Source organism: Pelodiscus sinensis, chromosome 11, assembly GCF_049634645.1.
Source record: "Pelodiscus sinensis isolate JC-2024 chromosome 11, ASM4963464v1, whole genome shotgun sequence".
NCBI lineage: Eukaryota > Metazoa > Chordata > Testudines > Trionychidae > Pelodiscus > Pelodiscus sinensis.
The window spans coordinates 19,094,458-19,108,245 of record NC_134721.1 but is presented as its reverse complement, the minus strand read 5'-3'; the positions used below and the strand labels follow the sequence as shown (position 1 = coordinate 19,108,245).

The 13,788-nt window shown below is 45.1% G+C and overlaps 1 protein-coding gene across 5 annotated transcripts in view; it reads left to right on the top strand.

The window, feature by feature from the left end:
• The window catches only part of RAD18 (RAD18 E3 ubiquitin protein ligase), a 262,323-nt gene that overhangs the window by 143,376 nt on the left and 105,159 nt on the right, over positions 1-13,788 (top strand). For all 5 annotated transcript variants that reach the window (XM_075938716.1, XM_025189544.2, XM_075938715.1 and 2 more), the window contains one exon: positions 12,958-13,313. In XM_075938716.1, the coding sequence (XP_075794831.1) occupies positions 12,958-13,313 (356 nt within the window). The remainder of the gene's footprint in view (positions 1-12,957; positions 13,314-13,788) is intronic.

Sequence of the window (13,788 nt, the reverse complement as noted above, 5' to 3'; positions counted from 1 at the left end):
GGTGTCCGGTTGTGGATCAGAACACCTGGTCAAACAAGGATCCTGATGACTCCAATCAGTTCTGCTGACTGGACTCTTCATTGTCCAGTTAGCAGCATGGCACTGCTGCTGGGCAGCTCTGTGGGGCAACAGACTGCCTGCTAATTGCCACGCCACACCGCGCCGTGCCACGCCGCACCGCGCCAGTCAAGTCCTAGAATCATAGGATCATTGGGCTGGATTCTGGCGCCTGGCTGTTTCTGCTCTGTGGGGCTGCAGCCACAGCGCCTGGTGCCCTGCCTCTAGGTCACTGCCATGGACACCCCAGCTTCCTGCATTGTGGGCTGGCCCTAGCTGCTCCGTGAGGGGATTGCAGCCTTAGCAGACCAAGTACATACTGCCCTTGTGGCGAAGTCTGGAAATACTATGTGAGGCAGATGCAGTAATGTCCTGCCAGATGGCGGGCACTGTGGGCTGACTTCAGTCTTAGGAAGGAAGCAGCTGCCTGGAACTGGATCTGACTGCAGCTGAGGAGGGGACAGAAAGGGCAAGGAGAGGAGGCACAGAAGAGAAGAGTGGCTGGGGAGTGCTGTGGGGGAAGGAGGAGAGTTTGGAGGGCAGGGATGAAGGAGTGCAGGTGAGGAGGAGGGAGTGAGGCACTGGAAAGGGGAGAGTTTGGAGGGGAAGAGAAGAGGAGCATATTAGGTGTTGGGGACAGGGAGAGATTTTGCAGGTGAGAGAGTAGGAAATAGCTGGGTGTGGGCAGACATACCACTTGGGATGCTGGAGGAAGTGCTGATTAATTTGGGAGTAGTTAAAGCACCCTGATCTCCTTCCTACTATGTGTGATTTACATACCATCCCTCACTGACCCACTTCCTTTCCCCCAAATCTCTTTCTGCGTGCCTATCCCATCTTGTCCTGCCCCTACCTACTCATCCTACCATAACCTCCCCATATTCCCTCCTCTCTCCTCTTCCCCTTTCACCCTCAGTCATACTTGTGCCATTGGCCTCTTTCACTCACCGTCTTCTCCCCACTACCCCCATCTTTTCCTCTCCAGCCCATCTTCCTTCCAGCTTGGTGATTTAGGCATCCTCTGGAAAAGAATATGGAAAAGTATCTTTGTTTAAGCATGTATGCACTTTATGTCTAGAAGAGTACGTCCAGACTACATCCCTCTTTCGACAGAGGGACGTAAATTAGACACTTTGAAATTGCAAATGAAGCCGGGATTTGAATTTCCCACGCTTCATTTGCATAATCACGTCATGGTGCTCTTTCAAAAAAGCGCTATTTCGAAAGTGAAACCACAGTGTAGACGTGGTTCTTTCAAAAATAGAACCCTTTTTAGAAAGATCCTGTAAACCTTCTATTTTCAAAAGAACTGCGTCTAGTCTGCAGTTTCACTTTCGAAATAGTGCTTTTTTGAAAGAGCGCCATGACGTGATTATGCAAATGAAGCATGGGAAATTCAAATTCCAGCTTCATTTGCAATTTCAAAGTGTCTAATTGACATCCCTCTGTTGAAAGAGGGATGCAGTCTAGACGTACCCAAAGAGACTGTCTCTTTGTATAGGGAGGTACATATATTGCCATGTATATGAATAAAATTTGCAGCCTAACTCTGACTTTTATTCCTTTTACTGGCCTGTGCACAAAAGATTGATGACATAAAATGTGTATTCATTTCATAACAATTTTTTAAAAGAGAAGGGAATGCTAAACGAAATGTATTTCTTAAAATGTGGATACTGTTGACTAATAATTTCAGAAGAGCCAGTGTATCATACATTTCTCACCACCTTTGTGATGGGTGTATCCAGCACCTACCACTCTGGAGCTGTAATTTTAGGGGTCTCTAGGCACTAAACAACATTTGTAATAATAAATAATGTGGAAGTATATATGTAAGTGCATGTTAGATACATATATATCTGCATGTAGATGTGGGAGTCAGTTTCTACAGATTTAATTATATAGGTATCTGGACAGGTGCGTTCCATGGTCGTGCTGTTTGCTGTTCAGGAGCGGGTCTTTAATGGACTCATTGCAACTGCAATAATGTGTGATCCTAATTCCACACACAAAATTACAATAACTTTTATGAACAAAAAGCATGGAACTGGTTACAAAAAATGGGATGAGAGGCGAGAGAGAATAATGAAAACCTTTGTGAAATTTCATTTTTAAATTACTCATTTTGACTATTTTGCTGCCAGCTGTAGAATCCTGTAACAAATAAAACATGGACTTAGTGTCCAACCCATAAATATGCCTGTTTGTACCTTGCAATGAAAACAAACATGTTAGCAAGGGTAAGAGAGAGCAAGTGATGGGGAAGGTGATGGAGTGAGCAAGGGCAGGGCCTCAGGAGGGGATAGGATCTCAGGGAAGGGGTGGGCAGTGGGCTTGGCAAAGGTGTCAAGGTTTTGGAATTAGAAAGTCAGTAACCCTAAAAGAGATGTGCATGTAGCTTTTAGGGGCTGGGAACTGGTTGGCTCTGGCCTGATGTATAAAGAGCCGTGGAGTTAGGCTGTGCGCATGTTTGGTGCTTGCTGTAGACAAGATTGTTCATCAGAGGGGAAAACTAAATGGGAACCTTGGAGGCCTTCTAAGTAAGGCATGAGAACCATATGGCAATGAAATTGTGGCTCTGCAGGGCAGTGGAGTTCTTGAGTCAAGAATCTGTTCTGTTAGTGAGGAGTCTTGCTTAATTTTAATATGGTGTTCTTGTGTATGATACTTGCCCCAAAAAAGCGCGCTCAGCTTATGCATGCAAGAACAGTAACCGCCTGGTTTCCTGCATGTTACTATCATGGAAGAGAATAAATGTATCACTGGGCTATACAGTTTAGATATACGTATTTTTTAGATTGAATTTACAGTTCTGTAAGTCATCTCTTAATCAGCTGTTTGTGTGCTGAAATCACATGCAAGAACTAGAGACTGCTTGTGAGTTGACTGTATTTACAAAAGTATCTGTAGTAGTCAGTTCTTTTTCTCTGAAGGTGACTCCAGTGGAAATATTGCCTGCATGTGGACTGTGTGCAGCTCTTACAGTCCCATTTTGTAATAAATGTGGCCAGTTTCTGTCTGCAGTAGCGTGTGCAGAACACCTTTCCCCTTTTCTACTCTCTGTTACTATACCTGCCCCCCGTAATGCCAGAAAAACCCTCACAAGTGCCTGATTTTCAGATGTGCCAAGCGCCTGCAGCTTATATTGATTTCAGTTGTAGCCCAAGTGCTTGGCATTTTTAGGCCTTAAATAAATTATTTTTGTGTGCCACAGAATGCAAATATTTCCCTTAAACAGGCCTTTAGGAAAGGAAAATGCTAATGTTACAAGCATATTTTAGTAAATGCTGAGTACACGCTTATGCTCCAAGGTCAATGTGTGCATGGGAATGGAACAGAATCTATATCTATTGCCTAGATCTATATTACTATTAATAAAGGAGAGGTGTCTGTCATGCTGTCTCACAGAGAACATTTGAGAAGACTTGAGAAGTATCTAGGGGGAGGCAGATCCTACAGCCTCACCCCCTCTGCTGAGGTCCCGTCCTCACTACAGGGGCAGCGGGAAGAGGAGGTGCAGTGCGCTGAGCACACGCGTGCCCCCATTCCTCACCATGGGGTGGGGTGGGGGGGGGAGAGTGCGTGCACACAACGCAGCATTCCCGGAGCAACTGGGAGGGAAGAGGATGCATGGCCTGAGCCTCTCCCTCACACCCGGGAGCAGCAGGGAGGGAGGAAGCCTCATGACCCAAGCTCCCCCAGGAGCAGCGGGGAGGGAAGAAGCCCCGCAGCCTGAGCTGGCCCAAGCCTCCCCAGCCTTAGGAGCAGTGGGGCGGGAGGAAGCCATGCTTGTGAGCCGGCACGTGAACCCCAGCATCCCTAAAGCAGCGGGGGGAGGGCTGGAATAGGATGCATGGCCCCAACCACCCTTCCGCTCCCGGTAGCAGCGGAGAGGAAAAAGGCCCCATTGCCCGAGCCGGCCTAGTCTTCCCCATTCCCAAGAACAGCGGGGAAGGGAGGAAGCCACAATGGGCAATCCTAATAACAATAATAATTCTAAACTTCAGGGCACTGATCCTGCAAATCCTTGTGTTTATGCTTAATTCGAGCCCATATCTGTTTACAGGATGGGGGCCTCTAAATGTTTGTGAACTGCCTAAGGATGTTAAGGACTAATCGACTATGTGATAAGCAAATACTTATAGGATAGTCAATCGACTAGTTGAATCCCCCACATCCCTCTTGCTGCCTCTATCAAATAGAGGCAGCAAAGGGGGGGAGGGAGGCAAAAGGAGGCACTTCAAAGCAGCAGATCCCCAGCTCAGCTGTGTGGCACTGCTCCTTTGAAACGCTCCCTCAGCGTTTCGAAGTGTCAGCGCTGCCTTGGCATTTCAAAATGGAAGTGCCACACAGAGCCCGGGCTCTGCGTGGCATTTCAAATCGGCAGCGCAGCATGGAGCCCGGGGTCAGCTGGAGACTCTGAATCCCCAGCTGACCCAGGGCTCCATGAGGGTGCTTCTGCTTTGAAATGCACAAGAGCTCCCACTGGGAACTCTTGTACATTTCAAAGCTGGCACTTCCGTGTGCAGCCCAGAGTCAGTGGGACTTCCCGCTGGCCCCGGGCTGCACATGGAGTTCCGTATTCCTCCTTTGAAATGGAGCCCCACTGGGGCTCTTGTACATTTCAAAGGAGGAATGTGGAAGTGCCTGTGGAGTAGTTGATGGATATTCCATTGACTACGAAACTAGTAAATTAACTGCTAGTTAACATCCTTAACTGCCCGCTGTGTGCAGTGAATCCTGTTCCCCTAGATGGATGTACAGGGCTCTGAATTGGTATAGTTACAATATAGTCTTCACTATAATAGTTAACTCAAGTTAGTACAGACAAGTTACTCCACTTAGCTGCTCTCTCTTGAGCTAGATGAGCTCAACTGAGAAACAACACACAAGCCACTGAGTAATTTGATTAGCAGTTGATGTCTTGGTTATAATTGTACCTGCTGTATCCATAGTCCATTATTAGTGAGAGCATAAGCTGCACCTGAGCTTCAGCCCATACCTCCTGAATGGCCAGTCAGCTTGAACTTCAGGCACCACTTAACTTGAGCTGGAGATTTTTGTGTGTGGACTGGAATTGCGTTGGAGCAAAACGTGAGTTATACATCGAACTAGCAAGGCAGAAAAGACAAGCTTTAATTCTATTACAGCAATTGTTTGCGTGAAAATGGTCTGTTAATGTGCATATTATATAAACAGAACATTAATTTGGTCAGAACTGAAAATGATCCCCACAATGGTGATGGTCAGTTTTCTAGTGAAGAATACTTCTCAGCCAGGGTTTCAGTGGAGGGAAATAAAACATCTTCCCCATATAGGTAATTAACATTTAAAGGAGCTGTAATTTTTTTATGTAGATATATAGTTTTAGGAGAATTTGTATGAGTGGGACATATATGCCATGTCATATACTTATAGTTCTCCTATGTAATTGTTCTCTAGAAGGCTTAGCCCATAGTCCCTCTCCTGCATTCTTCTTTGGAAGCTGTGAGTTTCCAGGCACTTCACTTTATTTGCTGTCTGATAAACCCTTGTGCAAGGAAAATGTACTTATGATCAGTGGGATCAAGGGTCTTCTAATATAAGACGGAACTTTCTGTGTACTGTGTTATATGTTTTAGCAAACATATCACTTTTAATTATCTTGTGAATCTTAGAGGACACTTTCTACTCAAAGTAATGTTTCCCAATTAGGTGGCTATAACATTTCAGATAGGATTATGTTCTGTTTAAAGTTATAAAACATATAACAGATAATTTAGCTGAAGGTAAAAGTCATTCTCAATTTATAGTTATATACTCTTTGTATTATGTTTGCAATTTCAAGTGTGAAATCTTTCTACTGTACATCAAACCAGTACCTACCACATGAATCAATTTCTAAAGAAAGTGGGGCATTACCATTACCTGTATGGTAACCATGTATCTGGCTTTTTTTGCTTTCTGGGTTTGGAGGAACAAATGAAACTGCAGTATAAAACTAGTTGTCAAAACCACTTGGAGCGATAATTGTCAGAAACATGAGGGATCATTTAAAGTTGGGTTAAGTGGGATTCAGTAAATGGGAAGACCAGGTGATGGCAATTAACAATAAAGAAAGCTTCAGGTGATATTGGTTACATAAAAGGGACTGTATTGTATTAACAATCAAACATACTTAGGACCTTTCATTGGATTTTGCCATTGTTTTGGGGATATTGTTTGATTCATCACACACAAAATGTAGCCACTAGATGTCACCACACTGCTAAATGTAGCTGTGCTACGTTATTAAAAAAATAGACTAAGACGACCCCATTGTGTGCAACTTTTATCTCCTTTCTGGAGTTGAGTAACAGTGTTTTGATTTTCCCACAAAACAGATGTAGACTGACCTGGTCCATTTGTGTTTCGGTAGACAAGTTAAAATATAGTAGTTGAGAGTATGGATGTCTGAGTTGTGAAGATGTGGGGTTATTCTTTTGTAAGGCTTTTCTGTTTTCTAGCCCAGCCAAAGCAGGCCCTGCCTGCAGCCCCTCTCCTTCTTCCACTGCAGACAGGGGCTGCACTAGCCTGGATGCCAAAGCATCTCCTGCCTGCATGTGGCCCGCTGCAGGCATGGACTGCAGGGTGCCAGGGCCTGCTCCAGCTCTGCCCGGAGCAGTCCCAGTGCACAACGGTTCCCCTACAGGCATGAACCGCCTCCTGCCCGTGGCAGGTGGGGAGCTGCTCCAGCCCCCACCAGTTAACCTTAACTGGTAAAGTCTCACCTATTGAAGATGAGGCTTACCAGTTAACTGGCTAAACCTTCACATCCGTATTGTATACCAGAAGACCTTTTTAGTAAGAGACCTGGAGTTATAAAAACTGTATACAAGATAGATGTCTGTACATTAGTATCTTTTATTTGTACTTATGTAGGATCATGACCCTATTGTTCTCACCACTGTACAGAGATACAAGATGATACTTTCCCAGAAGGGTTCATAATCTTACTAATATGAGACAGCACAAGTTGTAGGAAGGCATAATGATCTTTCCCTAGAAAGATATTCTTTTACTCTTTTTCTAATATTTATCTGTCTAAAGTTTGGTCAGTATGTAAGGTGATCAGAAGAGTAAATGTAATTCATACATTCATCAACCAGGGAACTCTACAAACTGTAAAGAAAGAAAAAGAATAATTGTGACAGATAAGCCACATTTTTGATGAGGGCCTGTGACATAAGAGAATACGCTGAAAAGATAAAAGGAATAAATTCAGCTCTATCGTGTAAGAAAGCTGAGTTATGGACCACTAGATAAGCTTTGCATATTTTATCAATAAGAACATATCAGAAGTTTTTTTTATTGTCTGCAATAACATGTGAGAGTCAATCTGTGGTTCAAAACCAAATTATTATTTTTTTCGGATCTGTTTTATGTTATCTGAATTGCACATAGTTTAATTTGGTGCAGTGGAGGGGATGGTATCTGCTCGATCAATTTGAAAAGACTGTTTGCTGACTGTGAATACATGTTTATTATTGATTTTTGAAGAAATGTGCATTTCATGTGACAATAAGGCAAACCACTTGCACTGACCTTTTCTTTCCCCCACTCCAACTCCCTCCCAAAAAGATGCTATTTGCAAGGCACATTGATGCAGCCCTTGAATTGTGCATAAATATTTATGAATAATAGTTGTCTAATTTCTTTGTAGATTTACAGGATGCAGTAATACAGCATGTGAGAAATACTCTAAAATTTCAGCATATTATGCCTAATTTGAATATTGTAGAGTGTACAATTTCTTTATTAATTGCCCCTTGTTCTCCTGTATGCTAATTATAATATTCTATTATTGATGTGCAATTGATGTGTTAAATGAAAGACTCATAGAATACAAAAATTGGAATGGACCTCGAGGTTATCAAGTCCAGTCCTCTACACTCAGAGCAGGACCAAGCACTATCTAACTTTTCTAAGTAATCTTTAATTTGTTCTTTTCCTGTTTTAACTTCTGAACTTACCTCCTTTTCTCCAGCATTCAGTATTGTAGGCATCTAATCTCCATCAGCCTTCTTGGTGAAAACCAACACAAAGAAGTTAAGCACCTCTGCCATTTCTACATTTTCTGTTATTATTTTTCCTCATTCATTGAGCAGTGGGGCTATCTTGTGCTTGATCTTCCTCTTGCTTCTAATATATTTGTAGAATGTTTTCTTGTGACCTTTTATGTCTCTAGCGAGATTGAGTTTGCTTTGTGCTTTTGCCTTTCTAACTTTTTTCCTACGTACCTGTGTTATCTGTTTATATTCATACTTTGTACTTTGACCTAGTTTCCACTTTTTATAGGACTCCTTTTTTATTTTTAGATCATTTGAGGTCTCCTGGTTAAGCTAGGGTGGTCTCTTGCTATACTTCCTATCTTTTCTATGCAGTGGAATACAGGCAGTCCCCGGGTTACGTACACGATAGGGGCTATAGGTTTGTTCTTAAGTTGAATTTGTATGTAAGTCAGAACTGGCTCCAGATTCAGCCGCTGCTGAAACTGATCAGCGGCTGACTACAGGAAGCCCTAGGCAGAGTTGCTCTGCCCCCGGCTTCCTGGAATCAGCCGCTGATCAGTTTCAACAGCGGCTGAATCTGGACTCCTGGGACAGAACAGCTGGGGCACTGCTGGGTAGGTCCCCGCAGGACCAACCCGGCAGCACCCCAGCTGCTCTACCCCAGGTGTCCCGCAACAAAAGCCTGGTCTGCTGGGGGGAGGGGGAGCGCACTAGCTGCGCCACCTCCCCCCCCAGCAGACCAGGGAGACCCTAGCAAAGCCGCGGAGGCGCAGAAGTCCTGCCGCCTCTGTGGCTTTGCTCCTGTCTCCCTGCTGTGCTGGGGGAGTCCCCCCCCAGCACAGCGGGGAGACCCGAGCAAAGCCGCACAGGCGGCGGGGTCCCCTGCCTCTGCAGCTTTGCTCCTGTCTCCCTGCTGTGCTGGGGGGGACTCTCCAGCACACCAGGGAGACCCGGAGCAGCTTTTCTCGCCCCGGAGGACGCGGTGGCAGGACCGCTGCGCTCTGGGCGGTCCCGCTGCCCGCAAGCTCCGGGGCGAGAAAAGCCCCGTTCGTAAGTGCGGATCCGACGTAAGTCGGGGACTGCCTGTAGTGTACTCTTGCACCTTTAATAGTGTCCCTTTGACAAACAGCCAGTTATCTTCAGTTGTTTTTTCCTCTTAATCTTGTTTTCCATGAGACCTTACCGACCAGTTCCCTAAGTTTAGCAAAGTCTGCCTTCTTAAAATCACTTGTCTTTATTTTGCTGTTTTCTCTTCTACCATTCCTTAGATAATGAAGTCTATAATTTCATGACTACTTTCACCCATCTGCTTTTCATTTCAAATTCTCAACAAGTTCCTCCCTATTTGTTAAAATCAAATCAAGAACAGCTTCCTCCCTAGTAGCTTTCTCCACCTTCTGAAATAAAAAAAACCCCTCCAATATATTCCAAGAACGTGGTGGATAATCTGTCCTGATGTCTGGATCGTTGAAGTCCCCCATCGCCACCAGGTATTGTGCTTTGGATGATTTTGTAAGTTGTTTAAAAAAAACGCTCATCCACTTCTTCTTCCTGCTTAGTTGCTCTGTAATAGACTTTCTATTACAGTGGTCCGCAACGTGGTGTCCGTGGCTGCCATGGCGCCCGCCGGGGCATTTGTGCACGCCCGCCAACAACTTGGGCTGGCCCCGCCCCCGGCGCGTGGTGCACGGGAGACGCCGGCCCTGGGGCATATGCGGGCGCTCGGGCGCACGGCGCTTGTGCGGTGCCGGTGCCAGCGCCGGCGCCGGCCCCAGCCGCGCGGCTCAGGCGGCGGCACCGGCCCCGGGCCCACGGCACAAGGCGCTCGGGCGGGCCCACGGCACAAGGCGCTTGGGCAGCCCCAGCCCTGGCCCTGGGGCACATGCCAGCACCGGCGCAGGGTGCAAGGGCATCCCTGTCCCCTGGCGTGCCCCTGGACGCGCAGCCCCACCTCCCCGGGCGCCCGGCGCGTGAGTGGCCCCACCCCCAGGTGCCCGGGAGCCTCTAAAGGTTGGGGACCACTGCTCTACTATAACATCGCCCTTATTTCTTACCCCTTTTAACCTTACCCAGAGACTCTCAACAAGTCTGTCTCCTATGTCCATGTCAACCTTAGTCCAAACATCCATTTTTAATATATAAGGCATCATGTCCTCTCTTTTTTCCTTGCCTATCCTTCCTGAGTAAGCTGTACCCTTCTGTACCAATATTCCCATCATGTGGATTATCCCACCAAGCCTCTGTGATACCAACTATTTCATAGTTGTATTTTATTTGCCTTTCAAGTTTTCCTGCTTATTCCCCATACTTCTAGACAACTAAGACACTGATTTGATTTTGCCCCTCAGTTTTGCCTCATCCCTCCTTTATTCCTACTGTTACGGCCCATGCTCGCCCCCAGTTTCTCCCACATCTCCCACGTCCCCAAGTTTTTCATTTACCTGTGGACTTTGGTCACCTGCTCCCATCGAACCTAGTTTAAAGCCCTCCTCATTAAGTTACCCACTTTGGGCACATCTAAACTACATTCCTCTTTCGAAAGAGGAATGTAAATGAAGCAAATTGAAAGCGCAAATGAAGTACGGATATAAATATCCCGTGCTTCATTTGCATATTCGCGTCCGAGTGCTTTTTCGAAAAAGGGTATTTCAAAAGTGAAAGTGTAGTTTAGACGGGGTTCTTTTGAAAAAATATCTCTTCTTTTTTTTTTAAAGAACCTGTATTCCTGAAAAAATAAGGGGTACAGGTTCTTTCAAAAAAGGGTTTTTTTCTGATAGAGAGGCAGCAGCGCAGCGGGTGAAGGGGGGCAGACGGGAGCAGATACATGTGGGGAGCAGGCTTTTAAACCAGCTCCCCTTGCGGACCAGCTCTTCCTGCCACTCTGTGCTCCTGTCTCTGATAGAGAGGCAGTTTCTTGGGGGTGGCCGTAGGCTCCCCAGGAGTGGGGCCGGGAGTGCGCTGGCTGCCGGCCCTGCCCCCAGGGACTATCGAATAGTCCTGTAACCGATAATATTTTGTGTGGTTACATGACTATTTGGTTACACGCTAACATCCCTAATCTGTCTCTGTCGGGGCTCCTACCTTTGACCAAAAGGATTGAAGAGAACGTTACCTGTGCCCTAGACTCCCTCACCCATACTCCCAGAGCCCTACAGTCATTTTTGATCTGGTCAAGGTCACGTCTTGCAGTATCACTAGTGCCCACATGGATGAGTAGCATGGGGTAGTAGTCAAGAGAGTCAGATGATACTCAACAATCCATCTGTAATGTCTGGGATACGGGCCCCTGGCAGGCAGCATACCTCCTGGGATGTTATGTCAGGGTGCCTGGGTCCCCCTCAGAGGAGAGTCTAAAGTAGATTTATTCTTATAGTTTTCTGATCTTTCTTTTATGGTGAAATTAACCCCAGGTAAACATCTAATAGAGAGCATAAGTAAGTCATAGACACTCTACATTGAGGTGAATTTCACTCTTTATGTTCTGAACCATCTTGCTCTTATTTTTCCTTAATTTAGTCCTCTGACACCTGTAGCTAGAGTTTTCTGTAATTGCATGTCTGTCATGGAATAACAACCTTTTCATCAGTAGACACTTACAGTCCACATCTGTTTGAGAGCAGACAGCAAAACATTTGTTGTTGCCACACTTAATTGCTGTTGATTCTCTTGTTTGTGCTGTAGAATTTCACCATGCCGTGGGACTATTGTAAATGTCAATTTTGATGTGCAATTTTGTAATGCAGAGTGAGAGCATGTCTCTTAAATAATTTTGCAGTTATGCCAGTGGTACATGGGCTAACAGGGTTAATGTGAGTGGTAATTGTGGTCTTCACATTAATGTAAGGGATATTAGCTGGTATTGTGTCAGAGTATGGATTTTAAAAAACCTAGGCTTATATCTGTAGTTTGAAAATACTAATTTTACAACTTCATCAGGATGGAAAAAATTCCTGATATCTCTGTTCTTCCATTTGAAGGATTTACTTAGATATAATGTGACATATTGCCAGTCAGTTGGCCACATTTAAAAATGTCGCTTACTTGCCTTCCTTTTGAATTTGCAGAAATTCCAGCCCAAACCAAAATCTTTTTTCCTTCCAGACTTAACACCGTTTCCCTCCTTTTTTTTATAATAGATTATTGTGCATCTGTATTGTCTCTAGTGAATTTCTTCTTTTATTCTTTTCTTTCTCCTTCCTACCTTGTGTTCTCCACCTATTTCATTATATTTTATTTCTCCTTTTCTATACTGCCCCCCAAATCACACTTTTTTCCCCCCAGTTTAACCACACACCTTGAGCTTGGGAATGTTGACAAGCCCTAAATCTTCTAGACAAACTAATACAATAGATGAAGGATGAAAACTCTAATTCTTACCAGGATGCTGCTCCTGGACTAGGGATGTAGAATTCCATTTAATTGGTTACTGGTTAAACATATTGTTTAACAGGTAAACTGATTAAAGATAGAGGGTTGGAGGGTTCACCACAGACAGAGGCTGCTCCGGAAGCTGGAACAGCCCCTGCCTGTGGGGCTCCCGGGACTGCCGGAGTAGCCCCTGCCAGTGGGTGCTCCACCAGCAGGTGCTCCACTGTAGACTAGGGAGTTGAATGTTTAATCCGTTAACAGGTAAGCCTCACACTTAATTTGTGAGGCTTACCGTTTAACCAGTGGAACCTGGAGAAGCTCCTCTCCTGCTTTGGGCAGATGCTGCTCCAGTCCTGCGGGGGGCTGCTCCGGCCAGGTTGGAGCCTGGGCACCCCGCAGGCAGGGGCTGCTGCTCTGATCAGGAAGGATAGAGGGAGGGCTATCCAAGGGACACAATAATATTGTTTATCTAAAGATGTATTTGTCTTTTGGTTATTTCTAGGCAGCAACTGTTCGACTTGGTCTTGGATTCACCACCAGTTTCTCCTTCAACAAATTATACCAAATATTCTACTGTCAGAAGTCATGCATCAGGTTTCATGGTTGGTTCAGCTTTAAAACAAAACAAACAATGTATAGACAACTTCCTAATAAAGGAAAATACTCCTACCCTTAAAAGGGCATCTGTATCTGCTGAGATGGAATGTAAAGGTTGTAACAGTGAACAAATGACAGATAATAGATGTAGTTCTGCAGGGACTCATGATGTGATCAGTGAAGGGGTATCAGCCACAAGTCCCAAAGGCATGAGAAATCCTGAGACACCCTCTACCTCCGTTATGAAAGTGGTTACAAAAGGTGAGTTGCCTATTCTGTCTTTCTCATTTCATGCTTGAGTTTGTTATATGAACCAAAATCTTCCATTCTGTTTGTTGACAATATCAGATATATGCTGCCTGTGTCAATGAGTGTTGATGCTTAATTAATCTTTCTATAGTATTTTGAGAGGAAAGGTACAAAGATTTACATTCTGCTATGTTTAAGTGGGATGTGCCTCGTCCAGAGGACTGCATCATAGATGTTCAGGATTGGACAAGAGTCCAGGCTCTAGGGCGTGGTGAGGTGGGAGAGACTCGGAGTTCAGGCTGCAGCCAGAGCCCAAACATCTATACCACAATTAAACAGGCCATTAATCTGAGTGCAGTAAATCTAAGTCAGCTGACGTGGATCAGCCATGGGTGTTTAACTGCAGTGTAGACATGCCCTATAAGGGTATTGAATGGTATTGGCTACTGCTTTATTAGGCTCGTATTGCATTAAACACATGCTTGTT